This window comes from Phocoena phocoena, chromosome 3, assembly GCF_963924675.1.
Source record: "Phocoena phocoena chromosome 3, mPhoPho1.1, whole genome shotgun sequence".
In the NCBI taxonomy this organism is placed as follows: domain Eukaryota; kingdom Metazoa; phylum Chordata; class Mammalia; order Artiodactyla; family Phocoenidae; genus Phocoena; species Phocoena phocoena.
Window position 1 is genome coordinate 162,806,800 of NC_089221.1, and position 17,323 is coordinate 162,824,122.

At 58.2% G+C, this 17,323-nt stretch overlaps 1 protein-coding gene across 1 annotated transcript; it reads right to left on the reverse strand.

Moving 5' to 3' along the window:
* Nucleotides 1–855: 855 nt before the first annotated feature.
* On the reverse strand, nucleotides 856–16,675 carry ATP13A1 (ATPase 13A1). The gene is made up of 26 exons (XM_065873360.1): nucleotides 16,261–16,675; nucleotides 13,882–13,971; nucleotides 13,596–13,786; nucleotides 12,061–12,133; nucleotides 11,716–11,871; nucleotides 11,542–11,611; nucleotides 11,357–11,463; nucleotides 10,722–10,851; nucleotides 10,542–10,597; nucleotides 9,839–9,965; nucleotides 9,610–9,747; nucleotides 9,410–9,530; nucleotides 8,899–9,056; nucleotides 8,411–8,586; nucleotides 8,227–8,337; nucleotides 7,006–7,131; nucleotides 6,037–6,145; nucleotides 4,315–4,514; nucleotides 4,138–4,234; nucleotides 3,277–3,437; nucleotides 3,092–3,206; nucleotides 2,808–3,004; nucleotides 1,824–1,966; nucleotides 1,509–1,620; nucleotides 1,280–1,423; nucleotides 856–1,194 (listed from the first exon to the last, which is right to left on the reverse strand). The coding sequence occupies exons 1-26, from the start codon at nucleotides 16,660–16,662 to the stop codon at nucleotides 1,084–1,086; spliced, it is 3,621 nt and encodes a 1,206-aa protein (XP_065729432.1). The 5' UTR covers nucleotides 16,663–16,675; the 3' UTR covers nucleotides 856–1,083.
* Between the last annotated feature and the right edge of the window lie 648 nt (nucleotides 16,676–17,323).

Consider the following 17,323-nt stretch of genomic DNA (forward strand, 5'->3'; position numbering starts at 1 on the left):
GGGGCTCACCTGATGCTCACAGCTGGTCCCAGCCCCTTTCCCACTTTGGCTCCCAGGGCCTTCCTTGGGCTGTGGGCCACACTCCTCCTGATGGGAAGCCAGTCAGGGGTGGGCTGCTGAGGATGACCAAGGGGCAAGGGCAGGAAAGGGTAGAGAGTTCCTCACTGAACATCAGTGGGGAGGGGGAAGTCGTCCAGAAGCCTGGGCCTGGGTTCCCTGGCCTGAGGTCATCACATGCAGCTTGCCAAAGTTATAAAAATGCACTCACACCCCACACTCTGTAATTTCTGGCAGGAAATAGTTTTTTCTAGTTTTTGGCTGTCAAGAAGGCAAGAAATCTCTGACTGTGGCTCTTAGCTTTCATGCTGTCTATTGCACAGTTCCTGAGCTGTAGTGAGCCAGCACCTTTTGAAAGGAAGGACAGTAACAGTATGAGAGCCAGGCTGCAGGTCAGACCCTGGCTATGACCTGTGTGGTGCTGAATCCCGAGTGTGACCCGAGTCAGTATTTGTAATGATTTGAATTGAACTTCCTCATATCTGACACTATGAGAGGAAGGCATGCTGGTATTTTGCATATTATTGAAAAGGGAAAAATGGCATCGATCTCAAAACTCCCTTCAGTGCCTGAGGTGTCAAAATGTGAAGCTGCGAGACCACAGAAACATGGGGGCGCTTGCAAAACTAGGAAATATGCAGAGCTCTCTGGGTTCCGAGCTTGGCCTGTCCAAGTGCTCAATGTGTTGCAGAGGGGGGTTAGAACCTCACACAGTCCATGAGGAGGGTGCCAGGACCTTCCTTGGGGACCACCCAGCCCCCAGCGACCCCTTCTGTGGTGCAGAGACAGAGGCAAGGCTTCTTCAAATCACTGATGCTGCTTTATTTACCAAAGACGCTGGCCCAGAGCTGGTTCCGCCAGCCAGGCCTCAGACAGCCGTAGGGGGTGGGGTGGGGGTGTCCCAGCTCAGTCTTGGTGGGCAAGGCCAGGTCAGCCTCACCGTGGGGGCAGTGTTCCCTCCTGGGGCCCTCGCGGGGCTCCTGCCCAGCGGCAGTAGAGTGGGCAGTAGGTGCCAGCACTGCCATCTCAGGAAGGCACTTTCAACTTTGGGGTCCCCAGGAAGAACTGCAGGACGCGGTCGACCAGGAGTGCCAAGCAGAAGTCCAGGAGTAGGACCTGGGCGATGACCAGCTTGAACTGTGGGACAGGGAGTGCTGGTGAGTCAGGTGCCTGCAGACAGGTCCAGGCCAAGTCCTGGGACCGCGTCTACAGGGCCCCTCACCTCCACAGGGATGTCCACGAGTCCAAACTGGCTGTTGAACTCAGGTGAGGAACCAAGGAGCAGGCCCACGATGGCCAGGAGTGACACGGCTAGGCTCCACACCAGAGGCCGGTTCTCAGGCAGACTCTCCATGAAGGGTGGGCCCTGTGGGGATAGGCAGATGGGCAGCTGTGTGTCGTGGCAGCCCAGAGGGTGGGCAGGGTGTGTGCGGGCAGGGGCTGGGCCTCACCTTGTAGTTAATGGCGAAGGTGGCCATCTGCATGGCCATGGCCATGATGTACACTGTGCTGTTGACTAGGCTTGGCTCAAATTCTTTGTACAGGTCCACAAATTGCTCCTGCCTTCAGGGACACATGGGGGTCAGGGCCCCTTCATGATTCCTGCTGCTCCCCGCGGAACCAGGACTCTGCCTGGTGGACTCTGCTGGCCTGGCCCTGGTCACCCCAGGCCAACATCTGCATGTTTCTCCTGCCACCCCCCAACCGCCGGGATGCTGCCTCCTCTGGGAGCACCCTGTCCACCCCCAGGCTGGGAGTGCACTCACTTCTCAGGGCTCCGGGCCTGGGCCTCGCTGTACAGGTAGACGAGACTCATGAAGTGCACGCAGAACTGGAGCATGACAGTGAGGATGGTGTATAAGTTGAAGATGTTGGGCAGGGGCCGTTCTCGGGAGAGGGTCTTGAGGGGCTGCAGGGGCAGAGTGGGGGTCAGGGCCCAGGCTCACCCTGGGGTCACCCACCTACCCTGCTTCCTGGCAGGCCTTGTGCAGAAAGCGGTCACCAAATTCTGGGGTTTACAGGTCAGCACTAGTCCCCAGAGCCCTGTCCACCCCCCATCCCCTCAGTCCAGATGCCACCCCCGCCTTGCTCAATGCCCAGCCATAGCGGTCTTAAGATCCACCCACTCTAGAATAAACTTAAAGCCCTCCCTGTTGCTCATGGGGCATGTATGATCAACCCAGACCACCTCCCACCTTCTCTGGCCACCAGGGCCTCCTTGCATCAGCCCATGACCACCTGCGGCCTTTGTGCCTAGTTCCTCGCTGGTTCTCTTGTTCTTTATGCGTTGGCCTCAATGTCAGCATTACACAGACCTCCCTGACCGACCCTGAGGCCATTCCCCACAGCCTGTGTGACCTACTTGGTGTTTTTCTCAGCACTGCATACTGAGTGCTCTTGATAATCGTTTTCCCATCTGTCTCAATGGTGTGGCCCACCTGAGACCCCAGCCTGTGGACAGTGCTGGGCCTGAGCGGCGGCACTCTGAAGAGCCTCAGTGGGCACCCGCCCTGCCCCCTGATCCCCATCTGTAACCTGGGGATGAGAGTTCCCATCCCAAGGGCTGCTGTGAGGATAAAACAGACATGTGGTGGCACCTTTAATAGCCTGCCCTGGCTGGCCCAAGCTTCGCCAGCCATCAATCCGAGAAGCCTCCCGGCACCTCTGGGGCAAGAACCATGGCTCAGAGAAGCAGAGGGCACCCTTGGGCTGGGGCGGGAGCCCCTGCTTTGCTCAGCGTCCTGGCCCACCTTGGAGCGGGAGATGAAGAGGAAACAGCCAGCCAGGAGCAGCCCCTGCAGTGTGGCCTGGAAGTCACTGAACTTGACACCCTCCAAGTATAGGACACTCTGGCTGTAGGCCAGGATGAGGGCATTGAGCGCCAAGATCTTGAACATCTGCAGTGTGGTCACCAGCGTGCAGCGGCCCTGCTTGATCACGTGGCAAACTGCGGGGGAAGGCAGGCGTGGGCGTGGGTGCCAGGCAGGATGGGCCTAGGGATGGGGTAGGGGAGGATCACGGCAGCAGGACTCACTGCACTGGATGGAAGAGAGTTTGGAGGTGAAGGGCGCAGCGATGCTGGCATCCCCCAGCTTCACGATGGGCATGCTCTCGTCCTCGAGGTCCCGAAGCACCTGACTCAGGCGGTCCTATGAGGCAGGTAGCAAGGGGTGAGACCTGACAACAAGGGGGTGCTGGTGCCCCCCTTCTGAGACTTACCCGCTGGGAGGCCAGCTGCTCCTCAGAGGGTGGGAGCCCCGACCTCTGCTTGGCTGCCCTGGAGGTGGCCCTAACTCCACTGTTGCTCAGGACGGGGCTGTCCCGGGGCCGTCGCCGCCGCTCGATGATCCGCTCAGGGGCATTGGCCAGGAGGGCCACACCTGGTGGGAGTGTGTGTCAGAAGCCAGAGGGAGCCTGCCACCCCGGCACAGAGCACGGAGTGTCTGTTCAACACAGCTAATCCCGGGGCCAAACCTCCCCACATTTTACCTGATCACTCACCCCAAGGAGCGCCTCAGAGAGCATCTATCTTACTTTCTACAAACTACTTAAGGACAACAAAAAAATACCCAAATAAAGTATATAACGCTATGTAGGTCAAAACTAACTGATTTCCAAAGAAGTTTATTGCCAAGAATCATAATGAGATAAATGATGTGTCATAAACATCGTAGTTGATAAACCAAATGAATATTTGAAAAGCACTGAAACTAGGTTAAATTGGTCTTTAAACATCAACTTGACATCTATGTTCTGTTGACACAGATCCGAGGCTATAAACTCTCCCTGGCCTCTGGCCTTGGCCCTTGGAGCCCATACAGTGCCTGGGGGCCTGAGAAAACCAAGTCATGTCTGCCCCATGGAGCTGCCCTGGACCCTCACCAGAGGTTCCTGGTGGTCTCCGCCACACTTTTCCTCAGACACTTGTATCTCTTCCTGGCCTTGGAGCCCTTCAGATCCCCAATCCCACCAGTCCCTGCCCCGTCCCTTCACTACTGCTTCCTCACAGAACTTGCTCAGTGGCGCGTCCCTGATGGTAAGCTGGTGTTGGCAGAACAGCCCCCAACCCCAGGGGCTCACCCACATCAGCGTGCTTCAGGGCACCCACGTCGTTGGTGCCATCCCCACACATGAGGGTCACGTAGCCCAGCTCCTTCAGGCTGGTGATGACAAACTCCTGTTTGGGGAGAGACGGACTGAGTGAGGGCTGCGCGCCCTCCCCAGGGCCCCGCCTACCCTCCGCCACCCCGCACCCACCTTCTGTTTGGGGGCCACTCTGGCGAACACTTGTACGTGTGGGATGAGGCGAAGCAGCAGCTGGGGGTCCTCGGCCTGCAGGTGGGCCAGGCCATCGCCCGTGAGGCACAGCGCGTGGTCCAGGGCCAGTGCCTTCGGGGAGCCCTGGGCCAGGGGCAGCATGACACTGCCGTCGATGGAATGCCACTCACACGGTCGACCTGCAGGGCCAGTGCCAGGGTCAGGGATGGGGCTCAGCTGCTCAGGTGGACCCTCTCACTTGGACCCCACGTATGCAGTCCTAGTCTCTCCTCTCTGGAGCACCTCCTTGGCCCCCACCCCAGGTCCATACCAACCTGTACCCCAGACACTAGGCACCCCACAGAGACCATGCACAGAAACCTCCGATACAAAGGATCTGAAAACCCAGGGCCTAAGCTACTGGCCTGAGACCATGTGATGGGCCAGATTCAAACCCAGGCAGCCTGACCTCAGACGCACCCCACCTCCCCCCAACCCTGGGGGCCTGCCTGAAACTCTGCTCTCCTAGGGCCAGGGCACCCCGAATCACTTCCTCAGGCCAGACACTGCTTTCTATCCACTTCCCCTTTCTAGCTGGTTGGTCTAGGTGTGGGTGCTGAGCACCGAGGACAGCTGAGGGCAGCCCACCAGCCTTCTCAGCACTGGACGGCTGGCCCTGAGCTGTCAGAGCTTGAAAGGAAAATAATCTCCACCTGGCTCCTGTTGCGGCTGTTCTGTTAGAGCAGCTTCACTTGCTCATCAACAGTCTTGGCAGCCACCTCTGGGCCACCTGCCTACGATCCCCAGGCTCTGGAAGAGCCCAGTGCCTGGGACTGGGACAGAGACCTGGGCTCAACAGCACAGACGGAGAGAAGGGCTGGGAGGTGCTGGAAGCCCTCTTGGCCGGGCCATACCAGCACCCTCCTCTGGCCTGCAGCCCAGTGACATCACTGGTGCCTGTTGCTCCCAAGCCAGGCCCTGCACCAGGTGCCGTCCTACGGCATCTGACAGACTCCACCCCGTGAGCCAGAGGTGCTGGGGCTGGATTCGTCCCTTGATTTTTCTGATTCACAGGCACCACTTGCAACCAATTTGGTTACTCAGGAGAGACCAGAGACCATGAGTTCTGGAATCAGGACATCTGAGTTCAAATCCTTAGTCACAGTGTTTCCCAATGATCCAGGTGGATGGATTCACTTCTCTGTCTCCTTGTCTACAGAGCAGGGGCCCCAACAGCTGACCTGGTTGGCTTCCTCCTATGTGGTGTGGGAATGGCAAGCCCTCCCATGTGGGGCAAAGAGTCTGATGAATGCAAACCAAGCCCTCGGCCCCAGGTTCTGGCCACACCAAACACAAACACCAGCAGTCCCAGTGCTCGAGGCGAGCACTCGCCACACACAGGCAGCCAGCCAGGCCCAAGGTGGGTGGGAGGCTATGAAACGTGGGCTGGTGTGACAACAACCAACCGCCTTAAGATTGTAAGGTGTTGCTGGCCCCAGAGCCGGTGACCGCCTGCATGCTGCCGCACAGGTCGGGTGTGGAGCTCCCCGGCCAGATGGCCCAAGTGTGCTCACGGGGCAGGGCTGTGATCCGCAGGCCTGTGTCACGGGTCCTGGATGACGCTGGGCGTGCTCACTCAGGCCTGGCACAGGGGTGAGCCACCGGGCGGGAGCTGTTCTTGGACTCAAGGTCCCCCTAGCCCACGACCACATGGGGCCTCACCTTTCTCCGTGGGAGGCTGCAGGATCAGCGTGTGAGCCTTTTCAATGAAGTGCAGCTCCTGAGCCACGTGGCAGGCAGTGAGCGGGTTGTCACCTGTGATCATGACCACCTGGGGAGAGGGCGGAGGCTCAGTGGAGCAGGGCTCAGGGCATCAGAACTCCAGCCTGGAGACCTGGGGGCCAAGTCCCTTCTGAGGACAGCCATAGAGGAAGCGCTTGGCTCCCTAGTGCGGACTGGGCTTCCAAGAGCCTCAACCTGCCTCACCTGGTGGAGTCTTCTGCGAATGATATGTGTATGTGTGTCTTTCTGAGAACACCCATAGCCTTTATTTGCAACACAAACTAAGAGCCAGCCCTTGGTGTGGACCCTCTTGGCTTGGTAGATGCTCCAGGCAGGAGATTGGGGGTGGTATGACACAAGCTCTAGCCTTCTGGCTTAGAGCCTGGTGATGGCAAGATGGGCCTTGACTGCTGAGGCCAGGTGAGGACTAATCATGTCACTACCCTCTGACACTGCCAGGCTCCCCTCCCACACCCTAAACTGAGTCCTGAACTAGAATACACAAACCACCAAGACTGACAGAGAAAAGCCACTGGGACACACACAGCCTGTCTGGGTGTTGTCTCCACATCCTCCAACCCAGCCTCAGCTTTTTCCTAAGATGGGGCGGAGTGGGGGGAATAGCCCTCATCTCCCAGTGATGCTGGGGGCCTGAGAAAGTGATGTGAGAAGGATGGGCACAGATTGAGTCCCAGAGCATCCTCAGGCATGAGGGATAGCGTGAGCGTCCAAGCCATGGTGGAGCTCAACCAAAAGCCACGGAACCTTTGCTTCCAAGACCCAGATACCCACCGCTGAATGCCCCACTGAGGATGGAACTATCCTCTACTGTCATATCCCCCTCTCTGTAAGGAGTAGCCAAGACTGCCCACCCATGGGGCCTGGTGGGGAGGGGTCCAGTGGCTGTACCCGATGGGAGGCGTTCTGGATCTCGCGGATCACGGCCTTGGAGTCAGCCTTGAGTGGGCAGGAGACCACAATGAAGCCGACGAACTTCAGGTTGCACTCCAGGGCCTCCCGCTTGAGCTCCCGGGCCTGTGGATGGACATGGCAGTGCTCTCATGACTTGTCTCTCCCCCTCCCCCATTTCCTAAGCTCTGACAACACGCTGGGTGGGGAGAGGTCAGAGAAGGCCCCATCCTTGCAGGAGGGACACTGGAGGGTCAGAAGGTGAGAGGTGTGGGGAGGGTGAGAGGCGCCCTGGTGGTAGAGGGGCTCAGCAGTGGCTGGGTGGCCCTGGCCCCCCAGTGGTGCCTCTACCCGCTACCATGGACAACAGCGTGATACAAAGTCCCTGTATTTCATCTTCTAGGACAGGAAAGTTGGGACTCTCCTTTGATAACCACTGAGCAAGCGCTCACGCTCTATCTCGTATCAGAAACTAAAAGATCTCTCCCCTCATGGAGCTTGCCTTCTACTGGAGAAGACATGTAATAAAGAAAGTCACAGAAATCAGAGCACTGACTACCACAAGAGAGATGAAGCCAGGGGAATGGGGCAGAGAGGGTCGTGGGGTGGCACAGAGCCAGGTGGCTCTGAAAGGTCTGTGACTAGGCTCAGGAACGGGCCTTGAACGAGGCTCTGAACAGAGATGTGACCTGGTGTGCATTCTGGAAGGATCTCATGGCCACTGGGTGCAAGCAGATGAAAGCCACTTGGATGAGGGCCAAGGTGGAAACTGGTAAAGGAGCAGCATTGGTACTGGAGGTGGGAGGAGAGCCTACAGCCAATGGGGGGTGACCGAGGGCTGGGGATACCCCAAGATCATGCAGTGACCAGGTGGTTGGGCAAGGCAGGGGTGGAGCTGGGCTGGAGATAGGGAACCCAAGGTGCCCCAGGGTGTTCCCCAAGGGGGTGTGAGAGAACCCGTGGATGTGAGGATAGGAGGTGAGACCTGGGTGTGCTCTCTAGGGAGCAGCCCTGGGTTCTGGGGTGGGATGGGGTCCATGGGGAATGGGGCATGCAGGGGAGGAGAAGAAAGTGAGGACTGAGTGCCACCTGGGGCCTCCAAAGGTAGAGACCAGGGAGGAGGAAGATGAAATTGTGCCCATTTCACAGGGGAAATGGGCCACAGGGGACAGAAGGTGATGTGGACAAGGGGCTGGTAGGTGGGGGGTCTTGGGCCCTTACCTGCTGGTGAGTGAGGTGCCCCAGCTCCTTATACCCCAGCGCCAGGACACGGGCTCCTTCCCGGGAAATCTCCGTGTGGATGTGGTGGTAGTCAGGTGGGCACTGGGCGAACTGCAGGGAACGCAGGGGGATGTCACCAACCGCCCCGCACCCCCCTCCCCACCCTGGGCCGGGGCTGGCTCACCATGGAGTGCAGGGTTTCAGGGGCCCCCTTCACAGCCGCGATGTAGCAGAGATCGGTGGAGCCAAGCTTCTCGTAGGAGGCGAGCACGGACATTCGCTTTAGGGCACTGGCAAAATGAAAGCGCTGGTGAATTTTCAGCCCCTGAGTTTTAATACTTCGGGGGAATACTTTCTCATCTGGAAACAAATAAGTACGAGTCCTGAGGGCCTTCGCTCCAAAGAGGCAGCCAAGCCCCCACCTGCCCCCTCCGTGCCCTTCCTCCCTCCATCCCCTTCCTCCCCCCACCTCCAGACCCGGGGCCTACAGGAACTCCTGGCTCTGGGAGGGGTCCGAGCTGGGAGATCTGGGTATGGAGGACCCTGCCCCAGGTCAGAGGTGAGCCCGTGCCCACGCACCTGCCTGAGTTGAACACACAGGTGCCTGAGAGGCACACCCCGCCTGCCGGGGGACGTAAGAGTTGTGGTATGGCCGAGGCTCCAGCCCCTCACCTTTGGTCAGTGTCCAGTCTACGGCCGTCAGCATGGCTTTCTCAAGCGGGTCACCCACAAGGGTGCCGTCATCCAGCTGCATGAGGGAATGGCATGAGGCCAGAGCCCGGTGTGTTTCTATGGGGATGTTGGACACAGGGGTCACCTCCTTCCCATCTCTGCAAGGAGGAAGAATAGCTGGTTACCAAGGTGGAGGTGACTGGGTAGAGGGACCCCTTGGGAATTGCTGGTCACAGTGGGGGGCCGCAGGGTGTTGTCTTGGTCCCTGCGACACCTGCACGCGTCTCATGAATGCCCCCAGAGGTTACATGGCTGCCTGGAGCCCAAGCTGAGCCCCCTGCCACTGTCACTCACACTGAAGAATGCTTGGGGGGCCCCCTAGAATGGACCTCTGTGGTAGGGCCTGTGACAGGCCCTCACTTCGAAGACTTGGGCTGGGCAGCTGTCTGTCCCTTGAGCTCCCAGAACGCCCCCGGCTCGGCGCCTCGCGATCCAGACTCCCCACGCTCACCGGAGCCCGGCCACACCGCGCACCACCAGGCTGTCGCTGGTCAAGGTCCCTGTCTTGTCAAAGCAGCACACCTCCACCTTGCCGGCGAAGGGGATCCGGAAGGGCTCCGTGCAGTACATGTCTGGGTGATGGGAGCCAGTGTCAGGGGTGCTGCCGGGCCCCAGCCCACTCGGCACCTTGTCCCTGCCCCAGAGACTCACAGAGCTTGGCCAGAGCAATGAGGGAAGTGTTGACGGCCAGAGACAGCTCAATGGGCAGCTCGGGGGGCACGACAGAAGTGAGGATCAGTGTGCATTCCAGAAATAGCTTGTAGCGGTTCCGGCTGGGGTCCTTGGTACCTGCGAAGACAGGGCCTGCCAGCCTGGGGGCCACAGGCGCGGGGTCCAGCAGATGGGGGTGGGGGCGGAGGGGAGCGGTCACGGTGCTTACCTTCGATCCATACGTAGGCGGCTGCCGCAATGGCAAAGACCAGGAGGAAGAGGATGAAGATGAAGGTCTCCAGGTTGTTCGCCGTCACCCTCTTGACCCCAAAGAGGATCGTGCGCAGCAGCTTGCCCTAGAGGGACGGAGGGACAGAGATCTTCCCTGGGAGGGTGGCGGCCTTTCCTGCCTAAAAGCACCAGGGCCAGGTTCTCTCTGCTGCTGGGGAGTGCCTGCCTGGGCTGACTGAGCGCCACAGCTGACAACACAGCTGTTCCAGGAACTGCACAGCTATGTGGGTGGCTGCAACTCAGCCAACAGCTACAGAGTTACGGAGACCAGTGACTGAAGACTCGGGGTCAGGGAAGGAAGTGGCTGAGACTGGGGCGGAGGGATGAATTTTCTGGAAGGAGATCTGACCATCGTCTCTACCAAGGGATCCTCACGCCACTTTAGTGAAAAGTTTATGGCCCAGACTGTGATTCCCAAGCGTGCGGGACGAAAATCAGTCTACTGTCTGTGAGGCAGAACCTCAGCCGGGGAAAGCAGGCCTAGTCTGGGGCTTGTCTCAGCACTCTGGCCCCCAGCCCAGTACCTGGTATCAGAGTGAGCCTATGGGGTGGATGTTCTGGGGTCTGAAAGAGTTGCCATCTCAGCTGTCCACCATACGCCCCAGGGACCACCCTCCTCAGAACTGGGCAAGGTGCCACACCTGGGATGTGTTGAATCCGGTCCTCAGGACATAGGCCACACACCCACTGTCCACCGCTGGGGAGAAAAAGGACCAGCGTCATTCATGTCTGCTCATCTCGACTCTCTCAGAGCCAAGCAGACTTTGAGGGTTTGGGGGTGGCAGGGCTAGGACACCCCCAGACACCCCTGAGGCACCTACGCTTCAGGCCTGTGGTGGCTTTCTGGGGAGGGATGTGCTGCACCACCTTGGTGCCCCCGAAGATGACGTGGAGCCGCGAGTCGGCCTGGAGGTCCAGTACTCGGTTGGGGCTGAGGTCTTCGATGGGTTCCTGGGAACAACAGTAAAGTCAATGGCTAGTCCCACCTTGGGCTCCTTCTCCATCCCCAGGCCGGAGAGCCGGACCCTGGGGCTGGGAGGAACCTGCCTGACCCTCACAGGGCTCCGCACCCGAGCCGGAGCACCTCACAGGTGGGGGCTCCACCCTGTCTTTCCACCTTTGTGTGCAGCATATACTCCCTGTACCCCTGTACCCGGCCTCACCCCGGACTCACAGCTTCCCGGTTTCTCTCATCCCACCTAAGCCTGAGATCCCAGGGTGCCTGACACCCCACCGATGCTCCTGGCCTCTCATCTCCTTCCCTCTCCTCATCAGCACCTGGCTCCCCTTAGTCCAGGGCACTGACCTGCCAGGAAACCCAGGGTCTCCATCCAGATGCTATGCCTCCTCCAGTCTCCTGGCCCAGCCACCAGCCCTTCCCTGGCCTGTGTCCTCCTCAATGGATGGGACAGTGACGCGCCTGAGGACCCCCCTCCCTCCACTCCTGACCCAGCACCTTCATCTGGGGCACCGACTCCCCAGTGAGCATGGCCTCGTCCACGATGCAGCGGCCCCGCAACAGCAGCACGTCGCATGGCACCAGGTTCTCCTGTGGGGAGCGGCCTGCAGGGCAGGGGCAGGAGGGTTGGACAGAGCCTGAGGCCTGGGCTCCCACCGGGAAGGAGCAGAACTGGGCCTCACCGATTGAGACGATGTCCCCAGGAACAATCTCACTGCTGGCAACGGGCCTCCACTTTCGGCTCCGGTAGACCTGGGAGGGGGTGGGGTTCCGTCAGCTCTGGGGATGTGCCCATGCCTCGCCCACGCCAAGACCACAGGGACCCTCCTACCCATCCGTCACGCTACTGGCCATACCTGGATCATGTGGGGCTTGTTGCCCATCTTCCGGATCTCTGACATGTTCCGCATCTGCTGCTGCACCAGGGAGGCCTCGAAGGCCACCAGCATGGAGAGTGTGAAGACACTGTAGTACCAGTACTCGTCCAGACACCAGAGTCCCACGCAGAACACCTACGGGACACGGGCCTGTCTGTTCCTGGGAACGCAGGGAGAATGCCTCCGGAGGACTGGATGGCACACGAGGGTCGTTGTGCCCACAGGCTCTGACCACGAGGACAGGGAGAGGTTTTCACGTTTGGAGATGGACTGTGAAAGCCCGAAGGAACAGGGTGGGGAGAAGGACCAGAGCTGCTGCTTTACCTGGAACACAAAGAAGGGCGCGGTGGCTCTCTCCTTGAACAGCTCTGAGAAGTCAGGCACCACCATCTCGGCCCTGAAAGAGACCAGATGCCACACCCTGTTCCTGGTGGGAAGCCCCAGGGGCCCCACCCCCGAACACCTCCACTTCCGAGCACGGACGGCCTCCCTGGGCAACTAGGGGCCCTGGTGAGCTTCCAGACATTGGGATGCTCAACTATGGCTCTCCTCGACCGTGTGGCACTGCAGCAGGTACGCTGACTGCCCCCAGCCCTCTGCTCTGCAGAGCCCAGATGAAGCTTCTGAATCAGCACTGGGCCCTTCGGGCAGCCGCCCCCGAGCGGGGCTGGTGCAAGACGAGAACCTATCATCTGGGTGGGTGACAAGGCAAGGGGAGAGGAATGGCTGACCGTGGGACGGGAGCCCTGAAGCTGCACAGAGGAGGCCCGGCAGCTAGGTGCTGTGGAGTCCCCTGGGGCCTGAAATACAGTGCCTGAGCCCCACCCCACTATGGAGAGGGGGAGCCTGAGCTGGGATGTTGTAAAGACTCCCTAAATAGAAGCCCTGGAATTTGAGAAGCAGGGCCGAAAAGTGTGCTCTACAGCACTCTGCGTGGTGGCCCTGTCTGGCCATGGGACCAGCCAGGTCCACTATGGCTGTCCTTGTTTTGCCCTGCAGAACTGGAGTGATATCCAGGACATGGGATTTGAGAAAAAGAAACTGCACAGTGGCTGCATTGCAATAAAAACTGAGCCCCACCCTGGACTGTGTAGGGTACCTCTGCGTAAGCGAGGACGGTGTGAAAGTGGACATCCCAGGCTGCCACCATGGCAGACCTGGCTTGGGTAGGGGAGGATCAGTAAATGTTTCCTATAAACCTTCCTACTAGATCGCTGGTTGCAGTAACGTATTTGCAACTTTTTGAAAAGCAACTAGGTCAAGAAATAATTTCCTAGAGATTCTGAGCGTTTTTGAGTCAAGGACAATTATCACCATGGCCAGGATGGGGGCTCTGAAGCCCAGCTCTGACCCCTCCCAGCTCCCGTCAACACTGGTGGTTTTGGTGAAGGTTAAAAGAGAAAGTGCTCACAGAGCATCTGCATTCCACCTGGTACAAACAAGAGCTATCCTGCTCACCACCGTCTTTTTTTATCACCACTCATAAAGTACTGGGATATGTATAAGAAGAATGACGAGAATTTACATTTATAGAAAAAATTTAAAATAAAGAAGAGAACACAAGTTACAAACACAAGACAAGGATGAACAGCCCTGGGCCAGGCTCCAAGCTGTGGGCCCTCCAGGGGGTTCCTATCAGCAGGCAAGTTTGAGGGAGACTAGACTAGAACATGTTTTTCAGAGGGTGCCCGCCACGTCCACCTGGGACGTTTTGTTGAAAAGGTGGATTCCTCCAAACCACAGGGCATATACAACTGGGGAAGGAGCCACTAGCTGGGATAGAGACCCGGGCTGGTAACCACAGGCAGAGGCCCAGTCCTGTCTCAGCAGGGGCGATGCTTGGGGACGCTGGGACTCACCTGTTGCTCCCAAACTTCTTCTCGGCTGCACGGATCTCCGAGTCCTCCTGGAACCCTCTGTTGCTCTGGTAGAATGAGAACAGGTTTCCCACAGGAAAGGCCACAGGGAGGAAACGCTTCTTCTCCAGAGCATCGTAGGAATACTTGATCTTCTGGAATTCGAAGGACAGCACCTCCTGGCCATCTTCGCCCTGTGGGAGGTGTGTCTGTGGCAAAGGCCCCTGATCTGGGAATGTCAGGGCCTGGGGATCCCATCCAAGCCCATGCTGGAGCAGGTGGTCCCTACCTCATCACGGTGCAGGGCTACGAGCTCAGTGGAGCCGTTGTTGGGAGTCGGCACCACCTTCACGAAGGTTGCTTTGCTGGGGTCGAACTCCTGTGAGAGGCAAAGTGCTGCCGCTGAGCCCTTCTCAAGCCCCAGCTCCGCGGCTTCCACTGGGGAGATCACGGGGGCCGCAGCTCTGTGGACATGCTCTGGAACATGCCACTGGGCTCTGGGTGCTGACTGGCCACTCCCCAGTCTGTCACTGGGACAAGGGACAGCACTTCACTGGGCCTCTGGTCCCGCCCATATTATAAAGCCAGGGTCATGAACAGCGCTCAGTGCACAGAGCTCTGCTGACGAAGGTGAACTCAAACAGGAAGAATGCTGCCCGGCATGAGGTACACTCTCGGTCCATGTGAGCCAAGGCCTGTTACAGCCCACCTGGCCTGCTGCTCCCCCTCTGCCCCCGGTCCCCAGTACTATTCTCGCTGTGTCCTCGAGTGACAAGGGATGATGAGGCTCATCCTTGCCTCAGCTAAGGGCACGTGCTGTTTTCTCTGCCTGGAATGCGTGGTCACACAGCTGGCTTCAGGCCTGCGCTCAAATGTCACCTTCTCAGGACGCTGCCCCTGGATGCTCCATCTAAAGATCCCTCACAAAATCCTTATCTGGTTTTCTCTCTTTAACATCGACTGCTGAGTTCTATCTCCCCCACTAACACCATGAAAACAATGTGTTTTGTCTGTTTTGTTCTTTCTCCAGCACCTAAAACATGGAGGCACTGAATGGAACTGCATTGGCACTCCCTGAATCCTGTGAGCTGCATCCATCCCACCTCTGCTCCACCAGAACCTGTGTTGCCATGCTTTTTGTTTTTTTTTTTTGGGGGGGGGGTTGGGGGACATGGCAGTGACCCTGAGCAACAAGGCCCTGCCTCTCCAGAAGTTCACAGGCCCCAAAGCAGGCAAAAATAACAACAAAAGACAAAACTATGAACTCAGGAAACGCTGCAGAAAAGTACAAAGCACTACATGCGGCCAGCACTACATGCGGTGCTTTGCAAAGTTCATCTGTTTCTTCTTACAATGGCACCCTGAGGTAGGTGTTACAGTTCTCACTTTACACAAGGGGAAACTGAAACCCAGAGAGAAGAAGCACCCCTGTCTGAGATCTCTGATGCAAACCCAGATCTGCCTGTCCTAACCCCACAGCTGCTTAGTTCTTCTTTCTTCTCCATCCCTGGAGAGAAAGTTAATAGTCACACTTTTTAGCTGCAGGCCAATAGGCAGCTGGAAGTTTGGGGGTGTTACCCCCCAACTTCCCTCCATTCTTTTGTCCCTCACTGGGGTCCTTCATTGTACTGACTTGAAGCCACCAACCCCAGAATTTTGAGAAGTTTGAGTCTCTCCCCTGGGATAAGAGAGATTTCACTTTCTCAAAAGAGAAAGAGAATTCAGTCCACACTTAGAGTCAAAGAGGGGTGAGGGAGGGTGGTGGTGTGGTTTCTCTTTCTCTTTCTGCAGCCCTGGGTGCTGTTCCTTTTTTCTCTTCTTTTAACAAACCTGTGTGGGATCAGAGGGGAGGCTGACCTCAGTGCCCATGGCTCCATAACCTGCTGGTGTCATCCGAGGCCGGCCCAGAGGGCAGTGGCATAGCCACTGATATCAACTGCTAACCCAGGGCAGCTCTCATTCATCCAGATCTCACGACTAAGGGTCACATGCACTACCTCGCTGTTGTATTCTGAGGGCATCATTACCATCACCTCATCATTACCTCTTTACCATCACCCTTGCAGACAGACATAAAGAGACTCCAAGCAGCTAAGTCACTTGCTCACAAACACCCACTGCTCCTCTTAAACGCTGCAATTAACTGCATTTCAAGCTCATTTTGGTCGTCATGGGGTGGACATGGGTGGCTCTGAGCACTGGCCATCAGGACTGATGCTCAGTTCTCAAAGCAAGCTCCACAGACAGGGAAACCCATCCCACAGGTCTAACCTCACACTACGAACAACAAGGTAGGAGACAGACAACAAAGAAAGCAGGACCGTTTCCAGGAGAAACAACCGAGTACTCGCTAGTATGGGAGCTAGTAAATGGTGACATATGCCGGTCCCTGCGCTAAGCTTTTTACAAGTATTACCTTATCGAATCTAAATGACCACACCAGAGAGGAATTCCAAAGAAGGGAAGTAACCTACGCCAGGGTTACACAGCCAAGTCAGAAGCGGGGCCAGAATTTAGCAAGCGCAAAAGGGTGGAGAGCGCCTCTAGGGACCCGGCTCCAGCAGATGCGGAGGCCCCGGCTGGGATGGGGACGGACATAAACTCAGTAGCTGGGATCCGCGGTGAGGCCGGACCATGCCGAAGGTCGGTCTCGGGTGCGCACACTTACCGGGGTGCAGGTGAGCGCGCAGTGCGCGTGCACGGACCAATGCCCCGAGAGGACGGTGAGCGCGTGCGCGAGGCAGATGGTGGCGAGCACAAGCAGCGCGGCCTCGGGGATCTGCGTCCAGCTGCTGCCCCAGCCCCAGCAGCCGGCAGCCGCGGCACCCAGCCAGGCTGGGTAGAGCAGCCCCACGAACGGCAGCACCGTGAGGCGCCGCAGCAGCGCCAGCCGCCGGTACGGCCACACGGCCGCTACCAGCTCGTCGCCGCTCTCTATAAGCGCCGTCCCGGCGGCAAGGAGTGTGCGCGGCAGCGGCCTGGGCTTGGGCTGCCCGGCGGGCTGGGCCCCGCAAGGCCGAGCCCCGCAAGGAACCGCATTGCCCGCGGCCGCCGCCGCCGCCGCCGCCATCTTTCCCAGCGCCGCTCTCGCTTCAGGGCAGAGGCTACGGCTCACTTCCGATGTTGTACTTCCGGTAAACCCTGGGCGCCGCCATGGCAGCCTGGAGTGAGAAAAGCCAGGGCAATGTAGGGGTCTGGGTCCGGAAGTGGCTACTCAGGGCACCGCCATGATAGTCTGTGGCCGGAAGGAGAGTCAGGGCGCCGCCATGACACAGAGGGCTTGAAAGGGCTAAGGCAGCCTGCCTGCTTTGCCACGCCGGACTGAGACCGGAAAAGACGAGGCAAGGCGGGTTGGGCGCCACCATGACAACCTACATCGGAAGAGGCCAGTCCTCCTCGGAGACTGCACTGTCTGGGCCACGAGGGGCGGAGCCTGGACACTGCGGAGGTGGGGATAAATAAGCACTAGTGTTCAGGGGGTGGGATTTATTATGAGGGCGGGCCTTGTGCGCGTGCGGGTTGGGTGAGGTGGGGTGAGGTATCCCTACCTCCGGGCCTGGGTAGGGCTCGGGCCTGGTGGGCTTCGAGAGTCTAGACAGGACACAGCCACATCTGACAGGAGGCGTCATGTAATAGATAATAATTACACACCCACAAAGTTACTACTTTAACGTAAGAATATGAAAAATTGGTGTTTACTTATTGTTTATTATTTACTTTCCTGTTACATA